The 23,539-nt window shown below is 53.0% G+C and overlaps 1 protein-coding gene across 1 annotated transcript; it reads left to right on the plus strand.

Annotated features, from left to right (window-relative positions):
* Positions 1–4,080: 4,080 nt before the first annotated feature.
* On the plus strand, positions 4,081–22,114 carry LOC102147773 (uncharacterized). Its single transcript, XM_014731019.3, has 6 exons — positions 4,081–4,141; positions 7,655–7,894; positions 8,119–8,474; positions 19,716–19,883; positions 21,004–21,129; positions 21,531–22,114. The coding sequence occupies exons 1-6, from the start codon at positions 4,081–4,083 to the stop codon at positions 21,582–21,584; spliced, it is 1,005 nt and encodes a 334-aa protein (XP_014586505.2). The 3' UTR covers positions 21,585–22,114.
* Positions 22,115–23,539: the final 1,425 nt, after the last annotated feature.

The following is a 23,539-nucleotide window of genomic DNA, read 5'->3' on the forward strand; positions in this document are numbered from 1 at the left end:
ATGGTATAGAAGGAAAGTACCTCAACAAAATAAAGGCCATATATGACAAACCCACAGCCAACATCATACTCAATGGGGAAAAGCTGAAAGCCCTTCCTCTGAGAACAGGAATAAGACAAGGGTGTCCACTCTCACCACTCTTATTCAACATAGTATTGCAGGTTTTGGCCATAGTAATTAGGCAAGAAACAGAAATAAAAGGTATCCAAATTGGCAAGGAAGAAGCAAAACTCTTGCTGTTTGCAGACAACATAACTTTATTTATAGAAAACCCTAAAGTATCCATCAGAAAAGTATTAGAAATAATCAACTACAGCAAAGTTGCAGGGTACAAAGTCAACTTACAAAAATAAGCTAAAAAAAATAAAATCAGTTGCATTTCTGTACTCTAATAGTGAACTAACAGAAAAGAGAACACAAGAATACAATCCCAGGGGCCGGTTCCATGGCCGAGTGGTTAAGTTTGTGCGCTCCGCTGAGGCGGTCCAGGGTTTGGATCCTGGGCTCAGACATGGCACCGCTCACAAGGCCACGTTGAGGCAGTGTCCCCCATGCCACAACTAGAAGGACCAGCAACTAAGATATACAACTGTGTACAGGAGGGGTTTGGGGAGATAAAGCAGGAAAAAAAAAAAACCAGGAAGATTGGCAACAGTTGTTAGCCCAGGTGCCAATCTTTAAAAAAAAAAAAATACAATCCCACTTACAGTCACAACAAAAAAGAATAAAATATCTAGGAATAAATTTAACCAAGGGATGAAAGACCTATACAATGAAAACTATAAGACATTACTGAAAGAAATTCATGATGACATAAAGAAATGGAATGATATTCCATGCACATGGATTGGAAGAATAAACACAGTTAAAATGTCAGTACTACCTAAGGTAATCTACAGATTCAATGGAATTGCAGTTAGAATCCCAATGACATTCTTCACACAAATAGGACAAAGAATCCTAAAATTCACATGGGGCAACAAAAGACCCTGAATAGCTAAAGCAATCCTGAGAAAAAAGAACAAAGTCGGAGGTATCACAATCTCTGACTTCAAAACATACTACAAAGCTCTAGTCATCAAAACAGCATGGTACTGGTACAAAAACAGAAATACAGATAATGGAACAGAATTGAAAGCTCAGAAATAAAACCAAACATCTAGGGACAGCTGATCTTTGACAAAGGAGCTGAGAACATACAGTGGAGAAAGAAAAGTCTCTTCAATAAACAATGTTGGGAAAACTGGACAGCCACATGCAAAAGAATGAAAGTAGACCATTGTCCTCTGCCATACACAAAAATTAATTCAAAATGGATTAAAGACTTGAATGTAAGACATGAAACCATAAAACTAGAAGAAAATATAGGCATTACACTCTTTGACATCGGTCTTAGAAGGATATTTTGAACAGCATGTCTACTCAGGCAAGGGAAACAAAAGAAAAGATAGACAAATGGGACTTCATCAGACTAAAGAGCTTCTGCAAGGCAAAGGAAACCAGGAACAAAATGAAAAGACAGTCCACCAAATGGGATAAAATATTTGCAAATCATACATCTGACAAGGGGATAATTCCCAAAATAAATAAAGAACTCATACAACTCAACAACAAAAAAACTAGCAACCTGCTCAAAAAATGGGAAGAGGACATGAACAGACTTTTTTCCAAAGAAGATATGCAGATGGCCAACAGGCACATGAAAGGGTGTTCATCATCACTAATCATGAGGGAAATGCAAATCAAAACTACATTAAGATATCACCTTCTACCTGTTAGAAATGCCATAATTACCAAGACCAAAACTAACAAATGTTGGAGAGGATGTGAAGAAAAAGGAACCCTCATACCCTGCTGGTGGGAATGCAAACTGGTGCAGCCACTATGGAAAACCATATGGAGATTTCTCAAAAATTAAAAATAGAAATACCATATGACTCAGCTATCCCACTACTGGGTATTTATCCAAATAACTTGAAATTAACAATTCAAAGAGACTTGTAGACCACTATGTTCACTGCAGTATTATTCACAATAGCCAAGACGTGGAAGCAACCCAAGTGCCCATTAACAGATGAATGGATAAAGAAAATGTGATATATACACACAGTGGAATACTACTCAGCCACAAAAAAAGACAAAATCATCCATTCACAACAACATGGATGGACCTTGAGGGTATTATGTTAATCGAAATAACCCAGACAGAGAAAGACAAGCACCATATGATTTCACTCATATGTGGAAGATAAACAAACACATGGACAAAGAGAACAGATTAGTGGTTACCAGAGGGGAAAGGGGTTGGGGTGTGGGCATAAGGGTAAAGAGGCAATATCTGTGGTGACTGAGGAATAATAATGTACAACTGAAATTTCACAATGTTATAAACTATTATGACCTCAATAAAATAATTTTAAAAATGAGCAAAGGACTTGAATAGACATTTCTCCAAAGGAGATGTACAAATGACTAATAAGCACACAAAAAGATTTGCAACATCCCTGATTATTAGGGAAATGCAAATCAAAACTACGATGGGATACTACCTTCCACCCATTAGGACGGCTACTATTAAAAAAACACAGAAAATTAGTGTTGGTGAGGATGTGGAGAAACTGGAACTCCTGTGCACTTGTAAGTAGGAAGGTAAATTGATGTAGCCACTATGGAAAACAGTATATGGCTCCTCAAAAAATTAAAATTAGAACTACCAGGTGACCCAGAAATTCCACTTCTGGGTCTATAGCAAAAGCATCGAAAGCAGAGTCTTGAAGAGATATTTGTACACCCATGTTCATAGCAGCATTATTCACAGTAGCTAAAATGTGGAAGCAAGCCAAGGGTCCATGGACAGATAATTGGATAAGCAAAATGTGGTCTATACATACAATGGTATATTATTCAGCCTTAAGAAGGAAGGAAATTCTGACACTTCCTACAACACGGATGAACCTCCAGAACATCATGCTAAGTGAAATAAGCCAGTCAGAAAAACATGAATACTGTGTGGCTCCACTTACATGAGGTACTTAGAGCAGTCAAAATCAGAGACAGAAAGGAGGTGGGGGCTGCCAGGGGCTGAGGGACAGCAGAGCGGGCAGTTACTGTTTAAGGCCCACAGAGTTTCAGGTTCACAAGATGAAAACAGTTCTGGGGATGGATGGTGGCGATGGTTGTGCAACAATGTGAGTGTACTTAATACCACTGAATTGTACACTGAAAAATGGTTAAGACGGTAAACTTTATGTTAAGTGTATTTTACCACAATAAAACACAAATGCTTTTTGAGTTGCTGGGCAATTAATGAGATAACGTATGTAAAATAGCGAGTATGTGGAAACACTTGAGCCAAAGGGAGCGGGTATTGCTCATATAATTAGCAACAGTGCATGCGCACACTGCATCACCAGAAGAAAGATGTCAGCCTATTTTGTGAACTACAAGACATCTCTTGAGAGGGACAGAGAATCTGTGACTGAGCTGGCCCTGGCCTGGTTGTAGAGGAGCCTGGGGGCTGGGAGGGGCTCCTGCAGATGGTGGTGGGGGTAGGAGGCGATGGCAGGACAGTGTGAGTGGGACGTGGGGGTGGGGAGGCGGAGGGGTAAGGAGCAGGTTAGGGTAGTCCTGCTGTCCTGCTCTACATCCCAGGGCAGGACTCAGAGGCCAGCGGGGCGTAGCTGTAGGTGGTGAGAGGACGCGGCCCCCCTTAGTGGGCGGTGCTGGAGCGGGAGACAAGAGGTTTTCACGGAGGCAACATGGAGCCTTCTGGGCTGAAGGTAGTGCTCAGGACCCCAGTGAACCAAGGCAGAGCCAGAAGGGTTGCCAGTGGCAATGATATTGACCCTAGTGGACAAGAGGCTCAACCAACCTCTCAGACAAGGTTTTACTGTGGCTCATGTTCCAGCACAAGGGAGGCAGCACAGGAGAAGTGGCTTTCTGGCTGGCTCCCAGAAGGAAGCCCTCCTGAGCCTTTTATGGGGTCAGGGAGCAGCCTGGTGTCAGTCATGATTCTCCTCCACAGGCATTCTGCTTACTTCTCCCTGGTGGTGTCATCTGCGCCTGCCCAGAAGATCCAACATGGCGGTGTTGCTTGCTACACCACCCCAGGAAGGTCGTCTACAGGTCATCTCGAGGCTTTGTGCGCATGCGGGAGTCAGGGCGACTGCTTAGGGGAGATTTGTGGTTGGAAGAGTGCTTAAGTTGACTTCAAAAATAGTTGAGCTGGTAGGTGCCGGACCTGGTGGTTAAGGGTGAGGGGCAGAGTCCTGTCCCTATTCTGTCTCAGCAATACTACTTCTGTCCCCTACATTACAGCTGAGTGGGCCCCCATCTACCCCACCGGCCCAAGAGTGAAATGTCAGAGCAGGCTGGCCCGGTGACTAAGGCCCGACAGAGGAGCAGGCATCCAGCTGCCGCCCTAGGTGTCACCTGGTCCATGTCATCACGTGGTGCCACTGATGGCACAGTGGCAGCAACGGGGGTGACCCACGGAAGAAGCGCATCCACAAGGGCGGTTCCTACTGGGGCTGAGATTCTATTTGCTGGTGAAAGTTCCAGGACCTTTTCGAATTGGTTTTCCTTCCCCAGCATTGCGAGGCCGTGAGGACCCCGTGTAAGTGCTCCCAGCTAGGCGGGGGGGCCTCTCACATGGGTCATCCTCTGGTTCAGCTCTCAGCAGCTGACTGTGGGATTGGTTCCATGGCCTTCCCATCTTCTGAGTTACAGGAATTCGTGGTTGGTGGCTCCTGCAGGGACCAGAACAGAAACTGCCACTTGCTGAAAGGAAGGGACAGCAACAGCCTCAGGCCCGGGAGGCGACTGCCAGGAAATGAGGTGGGACGCAGGTGTGTGAGCAAGAACCAGAATGTTCTCTAATGGAATCTGTGTCCAATAGGGGAGAGCACTTTTCTTCTGAGAGTGGAAGGGCACACACGTGTGATGGTGACGAGTCCCCGGGGATTGTGAGCATCTGTTGACACCAGCTTCCACATCTTGAAGCTGCCTCCCAGCAGGCACTGCACAGGACACTCGACACACGTTGTCTCCTTCAATCCACAAACAGCCCTGTGAGGAGGGAGCGCTGTTGCTATTTGTGGATGAGAAAGCCAAGGCTCAGAAACCAAGGGATCTGTCTGAAGTTGCACAGCGAGTGAACAGCAGAAGGGAGATTCTTAACCCAGGTCCCGAGTTCACTCTATAGTCTGAGGGCTCCCCAATGTCTCTGTTTCTATTCAACGTGGGGCCAGAGGGAGGGTAATGATTTTGATAAAATTAGAGGTGCAGCCCTGACACCGACGCAAAAGTTCAGAATGAACAGGTGCCCAAATGCTCAGCTCCTTCCTTTGGGAAGGAAACCAAGGCAAGAGTGCAGTCGCCACCCATGATTGAGGGAGCCGGAGCAAGCGAAGAGCTTGAGGTATTCATCAGCCAGGCCTCCAGGGGCCGGGAGGCATCGTACAGCAGTGTTCGCTGCAGTCACCGTGCTCGACATTACATCCCAAGTACTTCTTTATCTCATAACCGGAGGTTGGTACCTTGTGAGCACCTTCCTCCAATGACGCCTGCCCCAGCCCCCATCTCTGGTAACCACAACTCTGATCTCTTTTTCTATGAGTTTGGTGGGATTTTTCTTGTTGTTTTTTTAGGTTCCACATATAAGTGAGGTCATACACTATTTGTCTTTCTCTGTCTGACTTCACTCAGCATAATGCCTTCAGGGTCCATCCATGTTGTCACAAATGGTAGGATTTCCTCGTTTTCTATGGCTGAATAATATTCCATTGTCTGTATACACCACGACTTCCTCCTCCATCCATCCATCCATTAAGTACGGTCTTGATCAGGGGCTTGCAGCTGTGGAGGCACAGCGTCACTCAGGTTCAAGGCTGAGCTCCACCACTCACCTGCTGTGTGGCCTTGGGCAGCTACTTAACCTTTCTGAGCCTCCATCACCTCATCGGTAAAATGGGGGTCATTCTGCAGACCCCAAAAGTAAATCCCACCTACTATGATTTCCTGGCAAGTCCTGCCCCATGAATCTTTCCCTGACATGTCCCTGTCCCCCAGTCCCTTCTCCCACCCCCTAATCCCTCCCCCGACACACACTGGCTGGAGGTGACCTCTTCCACCCGCAGGCTGGCACAGCAATCGTCACTTTCTAGTTCCTACTTTGTAGAAACCCACCATAGGCCATGTTCTTATTTTGACAGAAGTTCCGGATCCTCCCAGCCTGTCCCCACATTCACACCTACTATGCTGCTAGGAGGACTGAGGACCCTGCAGTGAGTCATTATGGGCTGAGTGTGTTTTCTCATGTCCTGCTGGAAACCAAAGTGTGGTCCTGTCTTATGGACATGAACCCCCTACATCATCGGCTCGTGGCCCAGAGCACCCTGGGGCAGCTCTGTGACATGCAGACAGACCGTCTCTACTGACCATACTCTACGTTCAAACAGAGTCATTGTGCTTCCTCCTCGGGCGATCAAGCACCAACAAGGCTGGGTCCATCCTGGCAGAAGACGGGCATTTACTGAGCACCGTGCATGGGCTGGGGTCTTGGTTGGGCACTGAGGACATGATATGGCAGGAAGGAGACGGGCAGATGGGGACAGGGTGGGGGCTGCCCTGCAGAGGGCAGAGTGTGGTCAGGAAGAGGACCATCAAGCAAAGATGGCAGGTGAGATGAGGGTCACAGAGAAAGGGCCCTTCCTAAATCCTTTGTGGCTCTTGGGCCTCATCAAAGGAGGCTGGAGCCCATCAGCCTCACTGGGCTGCACCAGGGAGCTGGGCCTTCTCACCAAAGTCACTAGCCCAAGGCTGTGGAATTTAGCAGCAAAGGTTTGAAACAGCCAGCAGAAAACCCAACCGAAAACCAAACAATCAACTTCAAGGCCAGGTGAAGAGGTTATTAAGAGTTGGGAACACCTTTGTGTATTTCATTGGTGAGTACTGACAGAGAAATTGCCAAATGGCTTTGGATGGATTTGCTTGAGTGTTATCTCACCTTCCGCCAGTTGTGGCTTGTCCCCACCAGAGTCTCCTTAAGATGAAGCAGATGGACACCCTGGGTCTCAGGCCACCAAGGCCAGCAGCCCCGAGGAGGCTCACAGAGGAACTGTGGGATGTTCTCATTTCAGGTGCCTGGTCTCTCTCCGTGAGAGTCAGAATGGACAGCTCATGGTCATGAGAGTTTTTGTTTTTCTGAAAATGTGTCCAGGAACTGACTTCTCTCCACAGAGACTGGGAAGGAAACAGAGCTGTGCAGAGGGAAAGGGTGAGGGTCCCACTGGGGAGAGGGGGCAGTGCCTGCTGGGGCTGTGGGTGCAGCCACAGAAGTGCTGGGGAGTCTGAGCTGGCGGCCTGCCAGGGATTGTGGGCAGATTTTCGGCTTTAGGACAGTAGGAGAAAACCCAGTACTCATGTCTACATTAAAATAAACAGGCGAACTCCTGGAGTGTGATACTTGTTTAAAAATACAGTCAAAATAGAGGAACGAAATTGTGCTCCAGAAACAAAAAACCAGCAGCATAGGGTAGTAGAAGGACGTGGGGAGGGGGAGTCCTCCCACCGCGGAGGCGCAGGGCCGCCCCCTCTGAGAGAAGGGTAGGGACGTGCTCTAGGAGGCCCTTCCTGTCCCTTGGATTCAATGCAGATCGGCCCCAGCGCCGCCTCCACCGCCCTCCTCCGGGGCTGGCAGGGCTGAGAGCGGCCTCCTCCCCTCAGACGGACAGACTGAAGCTCCAGCATCAAGTGGAGCGGACTGTGGGTGCAGAGTACCTGGCGCTCCGAAGCCGCAGGGCGAAGGAGTGGTGGCCAGAGCCGGTCCCAACGACGCCCCTGCAGACCCCCAGCCTGCAGCTGCGGGCAGGACCAGGAGCTCGTCCCACGGCGAGTTTGGACGCGGAGATCGCTCATATTAACGCACCGACTGAAAGATGGAGACACAACTCAAAAACAGTTAAAGTAATCGTGACCCGAGCGGTGCCGCAGTGGGGAGTTTTGGGAGCCTAGTTATTGATGGTTCTCATTCTTAAGGGATGGTGATGCCCCGCGAAGAGGGCAAAGCGTGCGAAACTCGTCGCTAAAGTGGCTTTTCCTGTTCCCCACGGGAAATAGCGCTCGGAGGTGGGACACAGCAGTCAGGCCCCCGCCCCAGCTCGGCAAGCCCTCTGTGCGCCCTCCGGGTGGTTCAGGGCGGCGCCCGAGGCACTCCGGCAGGGTCCCTTGGGGGCGGGGCGGGCGGCGGCCCGGGCTCCTCCCCCCTGAGCCCCGAACGCCTCTTATCTCAACCCGCCTGCGGGGCGACCAGGCCACCCGGCTCCGCCGAGCAAGCGAGTGGTCAGCGCGGAGCCGGAGCCCCGCGCGTCCTGTCCCGACACATAAGCCAGCATGCCGCCATGGACGGCAGAACTCTGCCCAGCGGCTTCGCTGTCTTCACCACCTTCCCCGAACTGCTTTTCATCTTCGAGCTTGTGAGTGAGTGGCTGGCGCGCCGGAGCCGGGGAGGGGGCGGGACGAACCGTGCCGCGAGCTGTCGCTGGGGCTCCGCACACCCGTCCGGACCAGATGCACAAGTAGCGCTGGTCCCAGGAACATCGGGATGGCGGGGCCAGGGTGAGGAAAGTCTCCCCTAACCCACTCGTTTGGCCCCTCCTAGAACAACTACAATGGGGGAAACAGTCTCCAGGATTTAGGTGGAAAAACCAAATTCGCAACATGGGTCAGATGTTGGGAGCCGGCTAGGGTCCATCCGTTGCGCGCTTGCTCCGAAGCTGCGCTCTGACCCGCTTCCCATGGGCGCAGAGGAAGCTCTTATGGGAGAGCGACGTCCCTGTAGAGGTGCCCAGCTTTGTCCAGGGTTAGGATTTCGTTTACAAATATCAGCAAAAGAAGCCTGAGCATCACCAACCCAGGTTTGGAGATTGGGTTGGTGAGGGAGGAGCCGAATCTGGAGTATTCTCCTCTGGCCTTTGCAAGTTTCAGGGGAAAGAACATATTTTCCACAACTTGGATCTGGAAATAATAAAACAGGCCATGGTTTGCTCTACCACAGTCGTTCGGCCCTGTGTGTGGAGTGGGAGGAGGGGAGAGGGCTGGCGCAAGGGATCCCCTGCCTTGGCTGACCTTGAGCAGTCCTAAGGGCCTCCCTACCTGTGGTGGGTTCTTCCTCAGGCTGAGCCACACAGCTCCACTGGTGGCTGCCTGAAAGCGCTTGCTACCCTGGGCTCAGAGTACAGTGCTCACTGCATCAGGAACTTCAGACCACCCTCAGCCTAAACCCCCCAGGGGCCACCAGCCCTTACCTGGGAGGGGCTGCTGTGTGTGTTCTGTGGGCCTCCAGTGATGCAGTCACGGAGACTCCTTTCCCGGCAACCCTCGCCCCCCATCCCCGTGTGGAATAGTTGGTTGTAAAAGAGTTTGTCCAAAAAACATGACAGTTTAAAAACAGGACCACAACTTATTCTTGCCTGATTGGAGGCGGGAGGGTGTGACCAGCACAGGGAGCAGGTTCTGTCATCCATGGAGGGTTTGGGGAAAAGGGCTAAGGGGACTGAGGTCGCCTGGTGGCCCCGTATCACTGCATCTGTGAGGGTTGAGTGGAGCTCACACCTGCGTGTATCCAGAGTGACGTCAAGTCCTGGGGCCAGCCAGGGTCAAGGAAGTGGCATCTAGAAGAAACCCTGGACACCTCTACGCCCAGCCCCACCGTTTACAGATAGATCAGCAGATCACATCCGAGTCTCTCCTTTGGCCTCCAGGGCCAAGAGATGGGGCTCCCCTCCCCTCCCAAGGCAGGGACACTGCCCACCAGAGCAGGAAGGGCGATGGCTCAGGGTGGGGCCTGGCAACCTTGCCCTGCCCAGCACCCCACCCCAGAGCTCCTGCCTTCTGAAAGCTCAGGGTCCTCACGGGAGGTGGAAGGCAGCCCAGCCAGGCCTGTGACCCTGGCTCTCTGAGCCCCTGGAGCCCACAGGCCACGCTGCTGTTGCAGGCGGTGGGGTCCCAGTGCACCCACACAGGCCCCGGTGGAACGTCCAGGGTCTCCCCTCCCCAACAGCTGCACCCAGGGCTCTGCTTCTGGCCTGTTCCCTGTCCCCACCCAAGGGGGACATTCCTTTTGGAACCACAGTCTCTGTTTCTTCCTCCTCCTCCTCCCTTCTAAGCCAGGGGCATCCTGACCCTGGGACACCATTCACAGCACAGGATGTTAATGTAGGACGCTGTTTGTCTCAGCTCCAGCCAGGCCCCAAGAGGAAACTTCTCTCAAAATACCAGGAGGTACCCCCCACTTTCAGAATCTGGGAAGGAAATGCCTGGAAAGGGGCAGTGAAGTCATTAGCCCAGCTCCCTCCCCCCAGCCTGTGTGCAGAGCAGCCCCTAAAAGAATGGCTGGAATGGAGAGAACATTTCTTTGGATAGAGCCTGCTGGAGTGCCACCCCCTCTCCAGGGCACCCCCTCCTTGCCTGCCCCTCAGGAGCTTGGGGACTCAGAGGGGTAGGGTAACCTGGTGGGAGGCAGCACTTGTAGGGTGCACTTCTTGGGATGCGGTGGGGGAGCCACCTGGAGTCGGTTTGCAGTTTCCATTGTTACAGTGAACTGGACACAGTAGTTACTAACATGAGCCTATGTCTGTGACCCAAGGTGACTGGGGACTTTTTATTATTTGACAGTGACCTGGGACCTGCCCTAGATGCTCACCTATCGGCCAAAACGACCCCCAGACCAGGATCAGGCAGTGGGGTGGCGGGCAGGGTGACAGAGCAGCTTTCTGGTGGGTGGTCCACATTCCGGTTCCACGGAGAAGGCCCCATGAGGACTCCTGGGCTGAGAGATGTAGCAGCAGAAACCTGACTTTCCAGAGCTGGGAGGAAACTGAGGCTCCGAGAGGGGCGGCAGCTGCCCAGATGCCCCGGTCTCCAGGGTGGGACTTCTTGGGTGACAGCAGGTCACGTCCAGGTTCCTGCATTCACCCGGACACCCGGGATGAACTGCCCGCAGCAGGAGGGATCGTGAACAGGGGACCCCGCCCACCTGGGAGCCCTGGGCAACGCCTGGCTCCCTGCTCTCCCCCCAGGGAGTGAAGGGACAGCTCAGAGCCACTGGGCAGCTCACACCCTCCTCGGCCTGCTTGTCACATACACAGCCTGGAGATTTTGAGTCACTAGGTCCAGGGTGGGCCCAGGAATCTGCATTTGATAGTCACTGCCCAGCCCGCATGGATCCAGGGAAGTCTGGAGTGGTCATTGGTAGGCCAGCCCACCCCCTCGACGTTGTTATGGGGGCGAGGACAGTGGGGACAGTTCTCAGTGAGAAGCTGGGGCAGGGAGCCAGGGGCCCCTGAGAGTCTCCCAAGTTCAGGGCAGGCACCCTCTCTGTGCTGCCCCAGCCTGGGACCCTCATACAGTCCCCAGGGAGTAGGGGCGGCCCTGCTGGCCGGTGCAGGACAGTGGGCGAGGCTGGCCTTCCCTGGCTGTGCCCACTGACCCCTGGCCCTGTGTCATCTTCCTGTGCTGTGGGCCCCTCTCTTGGCTGTTTGGAAGGGGTGAGGACACTGCCCGGGTTTTCTCCTTCCTCCTCTCTAAAGGGGGAGAATTACAGGCAGAGGTCTCTCAGGGGTTTGTTCTGGGAGTTGAGAAGTGACTTTTCCACTTTTTCCAGAACCAGAGGCCTGCCTTGATCAACAGTCAGTGAGTCTGAGCTATTCTCTGGAAACTGCTAAGTGTGATGGTGGGGCTCATGCGTGTGTCATCACAACCAAGCTCCACTGAGAAAGATTGCTCCTAAGCTTTCCATAAGTCACTCCTCAACCTGACCTGACGCAGGTGGGGTAATCTCTCTGTCCCAGAGCTTTCAGGAGAGAGCAGGAGGGTCCCAGATGCCATGGCTCAGGCTCAGGTCAGGCAGGACAAAGGCTGATTGTTGCACCCACAGGCCCACAGAGAGTGGGAGAGGGCATTGGGCTGCTGGCCGAGGCTGGGTCTGCAGCCTTAGGAATGGATGGCTTTGCTCTGGGCTCAGGCACATCCTCTGAGGGAAGGGCTGGGGTGGGGGTCTGGGCCCCCTGGGGCCTGCCTTGAGGTTGGAGGGGGCAGCCAGTCTAGACTGGATGGGGGCTGGGGGCTGACTCCTGATGGATCCAGAGCTGATCCCTGGCTCCACCTATGACACAAGCCCGACTGGGCTCCCTCCTGGTCTCTCAAGTCTCAGTCCCTGGAAATGGTGTTTTGGACCAAAGGCCACCAAGGGCAGGCCCTATGAGATGGCCCAGCAGGTGTCCTCCTCGGGTGCTGATGGATGAGGACAGTGGGTGGACCCCCTTGTCCCTGGAGCACTGCTGCCATGGGGAAGTGTGGCAGACTCCTCACAGGTGTCAGACTGTCCCGGAAGCAGGAGCAGCTCCCTGGGTTCTCTGCATCCTGGGCCCTGACTTGCCCTCTGCATTCTGGTGGAAGGTTTGGTTCCTGGTTGGCTCCTGCTGGGCCCCAGCAGCATAATGACTTCCTAGGGGGATGGACTGGCCTTGAGTCTCTGCTCCAGGCTCTCTAGCACTCCCAGCACATTAATAGCTGCTGTTCTCTCCATACTGGGGCAGAACCACCCCTGTGGTGAATCCCTGTAGTGCACCAAGGCCCTGGGGCCTGAGAAGAATATGCAGGAACCAGAAGAAAAGCCTGTCACCCGCCATCACACCTTGATCTGCACAGGCAGTGGAAGAGGAAGGCCCAGGGCCACCCAGCCCCTCTCAGCTGACCTGAAATTGCACCCCAGAGCCCGCCCTCCTGTTAGAAGGCAGTTGGGCTGGAGGGGAGGGTGCAGGAAGAGGAGGAGGAGGGGGAGGACCCTCAAACTCCTGGATCCACCTTTGAAGGAGGCCCTTAGAGGGCCCAGGGCACAGGCTTTGGGGGCAGACACTCCAGGAAAACAGTAAAGGAGGAAGAACAGGAGATGCAGGCCACATCCTGACCCTGGTAGTAGGGGTAGGGGTGGGGTGACAAAGGTCCTGTTGACGGCCCCGGGGATGAAGACCCCCAGGCCTGTGCCTGCCGAAGGGGGAGCGATGTCCTTCAGGGTTCGGATCTTTTGCTTGTTTTTGGTCTTAGTCACATACCTTGGTGTTCTTTCCTCTGAAGGGACAGAGCCTGTTAGCCAGTGGAGGGTGGGGGAGGGGAGGCTGCCTCCCATGGCCGCCTCCTTTGGGTTCTCTGCTCCTCTAGACCCAGGGCGCCTGGGAGCAGGACGAAGGCTACCGGGCAGTCTCCTCTCCCTCCGTGTTACTGTTCTCATGGCCGTTTCCAGAGCCGGCCCTAAACACGGGAGGTTTCATGGTGAACCGCCTGTGCATGACCTTGGGGGACTGCCACACACATGGACGTCCTGACCTGGCTCCACAACCAGCCTGTCAGAGCTGGCCCTCAGCAGCTGTGGGAGTGTGAGCGGGCCACTGTGCCTCAGTTTCTTCATCAATGAAATGGGGTTATAATAGCACCCACCTCAAGGATTGCTGTGAGGACTGAGTGAGTGTAATATACACAAAGCTCTTCAAACCACGTGGTGCCCGCAGCTCCTGCTCAGTAGCCATTAGGTGCAATTATCATTAATTTACTAATAAGTCAAACAGCTGCTCCCATCAACTGGCCGATGATCCGCACTTAAAGGGGGCACCTACAGGAGGGGCCGTGAGGCTCATCCCCACCACCTTTGACCTTTGATTCCCTTCCCGGGCAGGGTGCGCGAGGCAGGGGGAGAGTGAGATTAGGGGGTGGGCGGGGCTGTGGAGGGCACACATGACTTGTCCCTGGGGTCCCCAAGTACTGTACAGACAGCACCCTCTGTAGGGCTTTCCAGTGGCTCCTGTGCTCGGAGCTGCCCCTAATCTGCCTGATGGGGTGGCCAAAGGGAAGAGGGGGCCGTGGCAGTCCTGTCCTGCCTTCTGCCTTGGGGGTGGGGACTTCCTGAGCCTCCGTCTGCACTGCCTTGCCAGCCTGGTGCCAGGGCAGGTCGGGTAAAGCTGTGTGAATTCTGAGAGTGAAGCAAATTGCTGCATCTGCCCGAAGGCGAAGGGACCAGTTACCAGTGGGCCCAGGAACAAACATTTAAAACTGATTTGTCATCGGTGTCAGTGCATCACCATTTGTGAGGGTGGTGGTTCAGGGAGGAGGCAGCCTCTGGCACAAAACTGTCCCCACCTCCCTAGCCTCCATCCCGCCCTGCAGCTGCTTGGTGATAAGCCAGGGACCGTTGGACTGAGGGCCCTGGCGGGAAGGAGCCACCAGTTTTTATATCTTAGGACTTTGCAGAACCAGCCCCACAGTTCTCACTGGTCTCCATATGTGGTGCTCCTTTGGTGCAGGTGGCATGGTGGGGCTGAGTCCTCTGTCCTTTAGGCCCAGCTTACCCAAAACCTCCAGCCAGAAGCCCACCCTGGGGGAACCCGTTTCCTGTCCTGCAGGCTCCTGCTTGTGGTCAGTCTTCCACCTAGACCCTGAGTTTGCCCATGTCCAGGCGGGAACTGCAGAGCATCTGGGCCGGCGTCGCTGAGCCGGGCAGGGCGTGCAGACAGCAGGCGCTTCTTCTTCTGTCTGATGGGGTCACCAGAGCATCGTCCACAGGCTCGTGTGGTGTAGACACATCCCCAGGCCTTTGACAAAGAGCCCGGGTGTCTGTTCCCTGTCCTGTAACTCTGCTTCTCTGCAGTCTAGTCAGACCCTGGGCCCAGACCTGGGCATTGGTATTTTTCCAGGTGTGTCAGTGATTCTAGTGTAGACTGAGGGCTGAGAACCACAGAGCGTTAGCCCAGGCCCTGCCCCCATTTTCCAGCTTGGAACCTGGGGCCCAGAGAGAGAGCTCCACCCAGGTGACTATCAGCCCCCTGACTTAGAGACCTTCGTCTGAGAGCACACCAGCCAGCTGCACCCTCTCTGGTGTGGAGGACGGTGACCCAGGGGCAGGCGGGGGTGGAGGAAGTCCAGCCTGTTCTGTAGACAGAGATGAAGGGAAACTGAGGCCGTGCCTCCACTTGTGCGCCTGATGTTTCAAGGTAATCGCCTCTGAGCATTTACTGCCTGGAAGCTGGGAGCTGCTTAGAGTTTTCTTCACGAAGGAAAATGCTTGAACCCTCACCTACCCCTTTGCTCTTGGGAAGTATTTGTCCAGTTGGGTCCTGAGGACAGGATGGGGTGGGCTGCTCCCTGCCCAGGAGGCCTGGTCTCCCTGGGTTTGGGCACAGCGCCCGCTCTCCCTGATGCTCTCTGCACACTGAGTAGGGGGAGGGCGGCAGGCGCTGGCTGTGTCCGTGATTCCCGCCGAATCCCAGCTTTGCACTGAGCGGGGCCTGGAGGCCTCCACACTGGCCCAGCGATGAGTTCTGTCTCAGGCTCACCCTCCCTCGAGCTCCTTGTCCCCCACCTCGCGCGTGGCTCCCTGGCCTTCGGAAGCCCTCACTGGTGCTCCAGCATCCTCTGGAGTCAGCGTGTACTCTTCCCTCCCCCTGAAGAGCTACTTGGTGACCCTGTGGCCAGAACAGCTAGTGCTGTCCACCTCTTCCTTCAAAGCTAGATGGGGACCTGCCCCAATCCAGGCTGCTTGGCCCACTTGGGGCTGGATGTCATCCTGCATTGTAACAGGCTGCCTCTGCGTCTGTCTATCCCGGTCTGTGGGCTCTTGGGTGAGCAGTGTCCTACCCTAGTTGTTGGGTGGTGCTGGGCATGTTGCCAGCAGCTTCACACTCACCCCCATAGTTTCAGCCAGTTTGCACCAGCCCGCAGTGTGGGGAGACAGCTGCAAAATGCCATTACAGACGAGGAAGCCGAGGCCCAAGAGGCCGAGTCACGTGCTCCAGCTCCTCCAGTGCATGCTGGGAGAGCCCCTCTCCAGGGCTCACATGCGCCCCCGCCCGTGCAGACGCTGCGTGGTGCAGGTGCTGCGGGAACTGACATGTGCCAGGAAGGAGCGGGGCCTTCACACCTGCACAGCAGCTCCAGCTGTGTCTGTGTCCAGGATACTGCTCACAGATGTCCAGCTGGAATAGACCCTCTCTTCTCAGCCTTGTCTCTTTTCCTTGCTCCACCCATCCTCTCTCAGGGGTGTTCTGCACCTCCCAGATGGTCCCCTCCCAGATGGTCCCCTGTGCAGGTCGCCCTACATTTCTCCCTGGGCACTTGCTGGGCAGGGCCGTGAGGGGTACAGGGCAGGCCCACTGCCCATCTCCTGGGAGCAAAACCCCCAGGGTTTAATCATTTCCTCTGTGTGAGGACATTCCCTTCACATGATATGTCACTTAGAATATGTTTCTGGGACAAACGGGGCCTGCTGGCTTGTTTCCCATGAGAATGTCCCTGGGCACCAGAGGATCCTCAGCTCTTTCCAGTTGGAGGCTCCAGAGAGCTGATCCAAATTCACTCAGTGTCCCCACATGGTGTGTCAGGATGGCCGGTGGGCTGTGCTGTGATGGTGGAGATATTTCGTAAAGGTCCCCTTGAGAGAGAATTTCTCACCTTGAAAGATGTTATGCCAAATGAAAGAAGCCAGTCACAAAAGTCCACCTTTTATATATGATTCAGCTCATGTGAAGGTTCAGAATAGGGGAATCCATAGAGATGGGAAGTGGGTCAGTGGTCGCTTAGGCCCGGGAGGGGTGGAGGGAGCCATAACTAAAGGACACAGGGTTTCAGGTGATGAGCATGTCCTAAATTGGCTCTGGAGGTGATGGCTGCACATGTCTGTGATCATCCTAAACCATGAATTGTCACTTTAAATGGGTGAGCTGTGTAGTGTGTGAGTTCTCTCTCATTAAAGCTGTCTAACAGAGAGAGAACTTCTCCCCGCCATCTTACCATGAAACTCAGTGCTACAGAGAAACCACACAAAGAAAAAGTCAGCATGATTCTTAAAGGCCCTTTGCAAGGTGGTGCACCCAGAGTTGGGACAGGGTCCTGAGGTCCCAGGGGTCAGGGCTGGGATGGAGCACAGGGTGGGCTTTGCTCCTGTGGACGGAATTCTTACCAGAGACCCTAGGAATCTGGATAAGGGTGTGTGAGTGTGTGAGTGTGTGTATGTGAGAGAGAGAGCATTCCTAGGGAGCTGGAACATACTCTTCCTCACACTGGTGGAAGCGCACACCCAAAGCAGGTGGGGAGTTGGGGTAACCTCGAAGCTTCCCTCTGCACTGGGGGCCGGAAGCTCAGCCCAGAGCTGCGGCCCCGTCTCGCTGGCGCTCACTCAGGACTCTGTGACGAGCACTCAGTGTGGGGACTGCGCTCTGACTTCCCCTCACTCTTCCTGCCTTTGATTCCTGACTGAGCCACACGGGGAGGAATCGAGCTGAACGAGGTGCAGGGCACTGAGCCTGAGACCAGGGTCTGAGAGCCTTCTCAGATTGTGCCACTTCCGGGAACCCCGTGCCTTAATTTACCTCCTATGTGTTTTACAGTTAATTTTTCCAGAATAACTATGTCACTCCCTTAAGAATAAAAGCCATGCCCTTCTCCAGGTCACCTCTGCCTGCCCGTCCTTGGAGCTCATGCTCTGGGGGAGCTCCAGACCCCTGGCTGCCCCTTGAGCCCTTCTCCTTGCCTTAGTCAGAAAAACTGAAGAGAGTGACAAAACGAACCGTTTCCCCCACGTGGCATTTAGTGTCCCTCAGTCCCATGTCCACTGGCCACATACAAGCACCTCAGGCCCACTGGGTCCCACGTGGGATTCCATCATGGAGGGCTCTCCCCTCTGCATGCAGGGCCAGCTGCTCCTCTGGGATTTGGTCCATCAGCCGCTTGTTTAGGCACACCCATCTCCCAGGAGGCCCTGAAGGCCAGGGAACTAACTCGGACCCTGACACACTGCTGGACGGTCTTCCCTGTGTCCCACACCCAAGAGTCAGCCCTGAGCAAGGGGGACCTCACCCCCTCCCTCACCTGGTCAGGGACAGCACCACTTTGTGACTAACCAGATGCACCTGTCTTGTGCTGCAGGCTGCAAAGGGGCAGAGCAGGGCTCCCTGAGAGCGCGTGAATGGGGACCTAACTTAGATTGGTCCTCTTTGGATTGTCACCCATTGACTGGGCAAAGGATGCCTATGAGAAGCGTGTCCCAGGCCCTTGCCTCTGCCCATGGGATGGGCATGCCCCATCCTCCTGCTCCTCCGTGCCACACTCTCGTGCCTCCTAAATCCAAGACCGTCTCAGCCATCGGCTCACTCATGTCCCTGTGTCAGTGCCCGTGATGGAAAAGGCCAGGTAACCTGTTTGATCTTAAAGGCAACTGTGGATGAGATGGACACACGCGTCTCATCTGTGGCAGTCTGACGATTTGTGTTTAACTGATTTTGCTCCAGTGACTTTAAGTTGTAAAGTGTGTCCCTCTGGCTCTGTCACGTGCCTTCCTTCAGGCCATCTCAGGTTCATCAGTAGAGGAAGTCTTCTGGGCAGAGATGCCCAGATCTGATTCATTAAGCCCAGCTTGGTTTTGCTAACTCCAGATTCTTCATTGCACTGATTTTTCTACTAAATGTGATTCTCTCCTGATGCTTCTCAGCTAAGAGGCTTGGAGAACCCCTGTGAGGACAGTGGTGTCTCTTACCCAGCAGGTAGGCTGGGGGATAGGGAGGTGAGGTCAAGGTGCTGCTTGAGTTCACACCAAAGGGGACGTAGGACTGGGAAGCAGCCTGTCCTCAGCCCCCAGGTGCTCAAGACGATGGTGCAAGGGTCACATTACCTCAGAACCCTGACTGTAGAGCCATCTCCCCAGTGTCCCAGCCCACACCCAGCACAACCCTTTTCCGGATGGGGATGGTAAATGAGGCTGAGCTGATGTCATTGGGATAAAGAGGGACAAGGAGAAGGGAAGAGACATATAGAGAGTCCCAGCTTGGGGTGTGCTTGTCCACAGGGGAGCTGGACTGTGGCACTGAGGGGTGTTGTGACCCCTAGGTCTGTCCTTATGCTCCTCTTTGATTGGGGCTTTTGACCCTGCGAACATAACTGGGTGTCTTCTGGGTGCCGACGGGTAAGTGTTGCTCTCATGCCATCCTCGGCCACCCGAGGAGCCTGGCTGAGCTGGGCTTTCTCTCCAGCCCCAATGCCAGCACTCAGAGCACTTGTGAGACTTGGGGATTTAAGGGGTCCATTATTTTAAAAATGCTACTGACACAATGTGGCTAATTTATTTGACAATAAAGACCAAAAGAATCATCTGGTCACTACCATTTCATAAAAGAAAGGATATTTTTGTATCAAAAATACTAGGAAGGATATAATCCCGGAATTAGCCCTTCTAATGATAATGCTGGATGGTGTAAGTCCTTTCTTGGATGATGAATTACTTAACTTCCATGTGCCTCAGTTTCCCCATCTGACAAATGGGTCAGTACCTTGCTTATAGGGTTGTGTAACGACTAACTGAGTTAATATTTGTAAAGTGCTTAGGACAGTACCTGGCACATAAACGTGATATAAGTGCTTCTTAAATAAAAACATAAATTATATTTAAATAGTGAATAAAGGCAAACAAGCAGAGGACTGGGCAAGACTCAGATTAGAGATCAAGTTACAGCCTTGGGGCTGAAAGAGTCACTCTTGGTGAGGAAATGCCCCCCGCTGTTCTCTGCCTCCTTCCTGTTTTTCTGCCCCTCGTGCCCGAGTGTGACCTCTGGGTCTGGCCCTTCCTGGGCGTGGGATCTCCTGGCCCGATGCTCACCCTGCCCTCCTTTCCTCCTCAGGTCTTTGGGGGCCTCGTGTGGATGCTGATCACCTCATCCCAGCTGCCTAACCCCCTGGTCCAGGGCTGGGTGACGTTCGTGTCTGTGTTCTGCTTCATAGGCACTGGTGCTCTGCTCTTCCTGTACCTAACTGGTGCCCATGGCGGTGAGACTTCCTGGGTCTCCCTGGTGAGTCCCAGCCCTGAATGTTTGAGGGGGGTGGGTAGGACCATCTCCCCTGAGGGGCTGGCTTTTCCAGTGCTGGGTGAGGCTGTTCCCTAGCCATCTGCCACCCGTGTTCCAAGGCTGAGCTGGCTGGGCCTTCAGCTCCGAGCTGTGCACAGCAGCCCAGGGCTCCCTGCAGCCAGGAGGTCAGGAGAAGAGGACGGCAGAAGTTGACTGTCACCGTCTCCTCTGCTTCCTCCTGTGTGACTGCCTTTTTCTTGGGTAACCAGCTGCCCAACCCCTCTCCCATAGCACCTGAACCTGCCAGGGGCCTATTGGCACCTCCAATCATCCAGGAGTGCTGGTTTCCATCTCCTGGGAGCAGGGTCCTGGGGGTTGGCCTGGGCTGCCCAGTGTGAGGCCATGCATACTGCCCAGCTCCATGTCACAGCTTCTAAACCTGGGTCACCAGAGAGGGAACTGATGGGGGAGAGAGATGGCCTGTGGTCTCTGTGTTCTGCATAAATTCTGCCTTGAGGCACATAAAGAGGTTGAAACTTACACATGGACCCCCTGTCCCTTATGTCCCCTGGAAGGGGTGGGGCCATTTGGCTGGGCCTGTCACTCAAAAAGTCTCCTAATTTCACTTGAGAAGTCACCTCCCAATTACAGCTGCTCAAACCCCAGTCTAGTGCTTTTTTGTTTGTAAACATACCTGGAGCCCACTGCCTCCCCATCTCTCCCCTGCACTGGTTCCTGAGGCCATATCGGAACCAGGGCTGTGACCATGTATGACACTTCTCAGGTTCAGAACCAACTTCTGCCTATTCAGTTCCAAGCTGCCCCCCTCACTTGATCCCCCCTCAAGGGAGAGCAGGGTCCCTTCTCCACTGAAGTCCTTACTCTTCCCCCAAACCAGCGAGATGAAACTCAGCTGGACCAACGACCTCTTTGAGGAGGGGGTGGAGGGGTGGTGATGGTGGATGTGGTGGGAGGGAGTCAAAGGAAGTAGCAAAAGGTGACCAAGGACCTGAGCCATGCCTGGTGGGTACACGTGAGGTGGATGGGCCCTGCTGGACCGCAGCGGCCCCACATCCTCATATCTGGGCTCTCCATCTCTCTGACGGCCTTTCTGACCCCGCAGGAGTCAGCCTACCACACTGTTGCAGTCCTGCTTTACTCTATCGCCTCAATCCTGGAAATTCTGGCCACCATCTATATGCAAGACGGCTTCACATACGAACATTACCTTGAAAACATCTCTGCTGTGGTGAGTGCCCCGTCAGCTTCCCCGTGTTCACAGCTGCTACTACCTGCTGACAGAGGGTCTGAGCAGAAGGCTGCCCTGCTCTGTCCAGGCCTGGGCTGACCAGGGGTCCAGGCCTGGGTGGGCTTTGCAGATGGCGGGTGTGTGATGACATGACCGCTGAGTGCCCGGCACCATCCGAGCTCTCTGTGAACCATCATATTGAACCCTCACAGCAGCCCTGGCATGTGGGCGCTGTGGTCATCCCCATTTCACAAATGGAGAACCAGGGCACCACGAGCAGGATAACGTGCTTCAGGTCTGTCATCCCAGAGCACCATGGGAGCAGCCAGCCTAGTGTGGACAGCCCATGTCTTGTCCTCTCCCTCCGCATGCCCATTAATCATCATTTATCTTGGTTTCAGGTGTTTTCGTGCATAGCCAGTCTGCTGTACATGGCCCATGTGGTGTTTGTTTAATAAGATGAACGTTTTCAGAACTTTAAAGCTGAAGAAGTTTAGCTGAAAACTCATGGTGTTAACTGATCAACCGCCTCCCAGCATAACTTTTTAGAATGAAGAAATGCTCTTGATAGTGGAAAAAGAAAACCAAAGGAAGAGCAACACTGTGTGTCTTGTGGGTGTTTGTTTACTCTCCCATGTCCCTCCTGTCGGGGTTGGGACTTGCTGTCTTTAGCCTCCAACTAGTGAGCCGTCTTTCACGGTCATCTCCTATTTTTGAAAGGGGGCAGTGGGGTGGAGTTTGGGGTCTGAATGTGAGAGACCGAGAAACAAAGATCCCCTGCTGAGCCCTGGACCGGATCCTGAGAACTCTCTACTGGAGTCTTCCACAGGCTGTTTTGAGCCCCCATCTCATGACGTGTTTCTAAGTCTTCATGGAGATTCTACCTGTCATGGGGATGCAGCTCGTCCAACAAGTATTTGCAGATGTCCACGGGGGAAAATGACAAACCTTTCAAATATCTTATAAAGTGTCTTTATGTTCAATACTTTTGTGGGATGTTTTTGTTTTGTTTTGTTTTAATTCCTCAGTATCAGGACACCATCACTCCCAGCTTCTTCTGAGGAATCCTTTGGCTTAGACTGAATGACAGCTGTGTGTCGTCAGCCACTGCACTTAGGGAGCCCTGCGCTTGGTCTCCCACCCTCCCCAGCTACCAGGGTTGTCAGATGGCTTCACCCTGTCTGGAAACTCACCAAGTACCAGCCTGGAGCTCCCTTTCTTTTTTTCTACAAGACGAAGGGGTCTCTGGTCAATTAGCAATTCCTCAAGTCACAAGAAAACAGGATGCAAATTTTCCTCTCACTCTGTGAAGCTGATCAGAAATGTTCTGAGCAGTGGGCTGTGTGTTCTGTTCCAATTAGTGATATGGATAATAAATTGTTTTTAGAATTTCCTTGGGCCACTCCATAGGGGAGAAAGGGGACCACACTGTTACTGAACCTAAACACAGGTTCGTTTATCCATCGGGGGGTCAATACCTTGAACACAGACTTATGGCAAGGATAGAGGTCCAATATTGAAAGGCAGCCAGACAAGGAGATGGGAATTAAAACTCAGATCCACCTCCTTGAAGGGAAAAAGGTAGGGGTTTTTACCTGGGGTTTTAGGTAGGGATGGGGAGCATGTGCTGTGGTTTTATGTAGGGGAGCGGGAGCATGTGGCTTCGCTGGTTGGTCCCTTTCCACCAGCCTGCATTTGGCCTTAAGACTGAATTTCTTTTTCCTTGAATGTCTGAACTTTTCTGGTTAGTTTACATCTTCAACCTGTATTAGGCCTTGTGAGGCTGAATCTTGACATCTGGACCTTGAATTCCTGGGAAAGACAACTCATTGCTAGACTAAGGAGGGGCAGAAACACCTGGTTAGTTTTGAACAACAGTTGATTATGCTGCGTATGCACAGCTCCAGTTAGCAAAGCTTTCCTCAAAGCTTTTTTTTCTCTTCTTTTAGCCCTGGGAAGATTTTTCAACTTTTTTATTCTCAGTTTCAAACCCCCCCATCTTATGATCATTCCTCAATCTTGGGGAATAGGTGTGAACACCCCTCTAGCTACTTCCTGCTGCAAAAGGGCAAAGATCAGGGTTAGAGGGCTGAAAATTTTCTACCTTTATTTTAAGACATTTTGGACACCAGGTGGGGAGAGTGAGATATGCTTTGCATGACTAATATTTCAGTGCTCTGATCAATGGCTTTAGAGCAACATTTAAGTCCACATTTTATAATTACATAGATGACCACACAGATTAGCAAGATACACGGACAAAATTTTAGTATCTTATCTGTAATGGACCTTAATCCTTTGGGAATCCAGGAAAAGGGGCCTGTAAACAAATGAAGGCTAGTGTCTAGAACCTCAGGTGGAATCTGATGTAGGCAAATAGCCTGCTGTCTAATAGTCCAACAAATAAGTT

The sequence above is a fragment of the Equus caballus genome, chromosome 15 (assembly GCF_041296265.1).
Source record: "Equus caballus isolate H_3958 breed thoroughbred chromosome 15, TB-T2T, whole genome shotgun sequence".
NCBI classification, from domain to species: domain Eukaryota; kingdom Metazoa; phylum Chordata; class Mammalia; order Perissodactyla; family Equidae; genus Equus; species Equus caballus.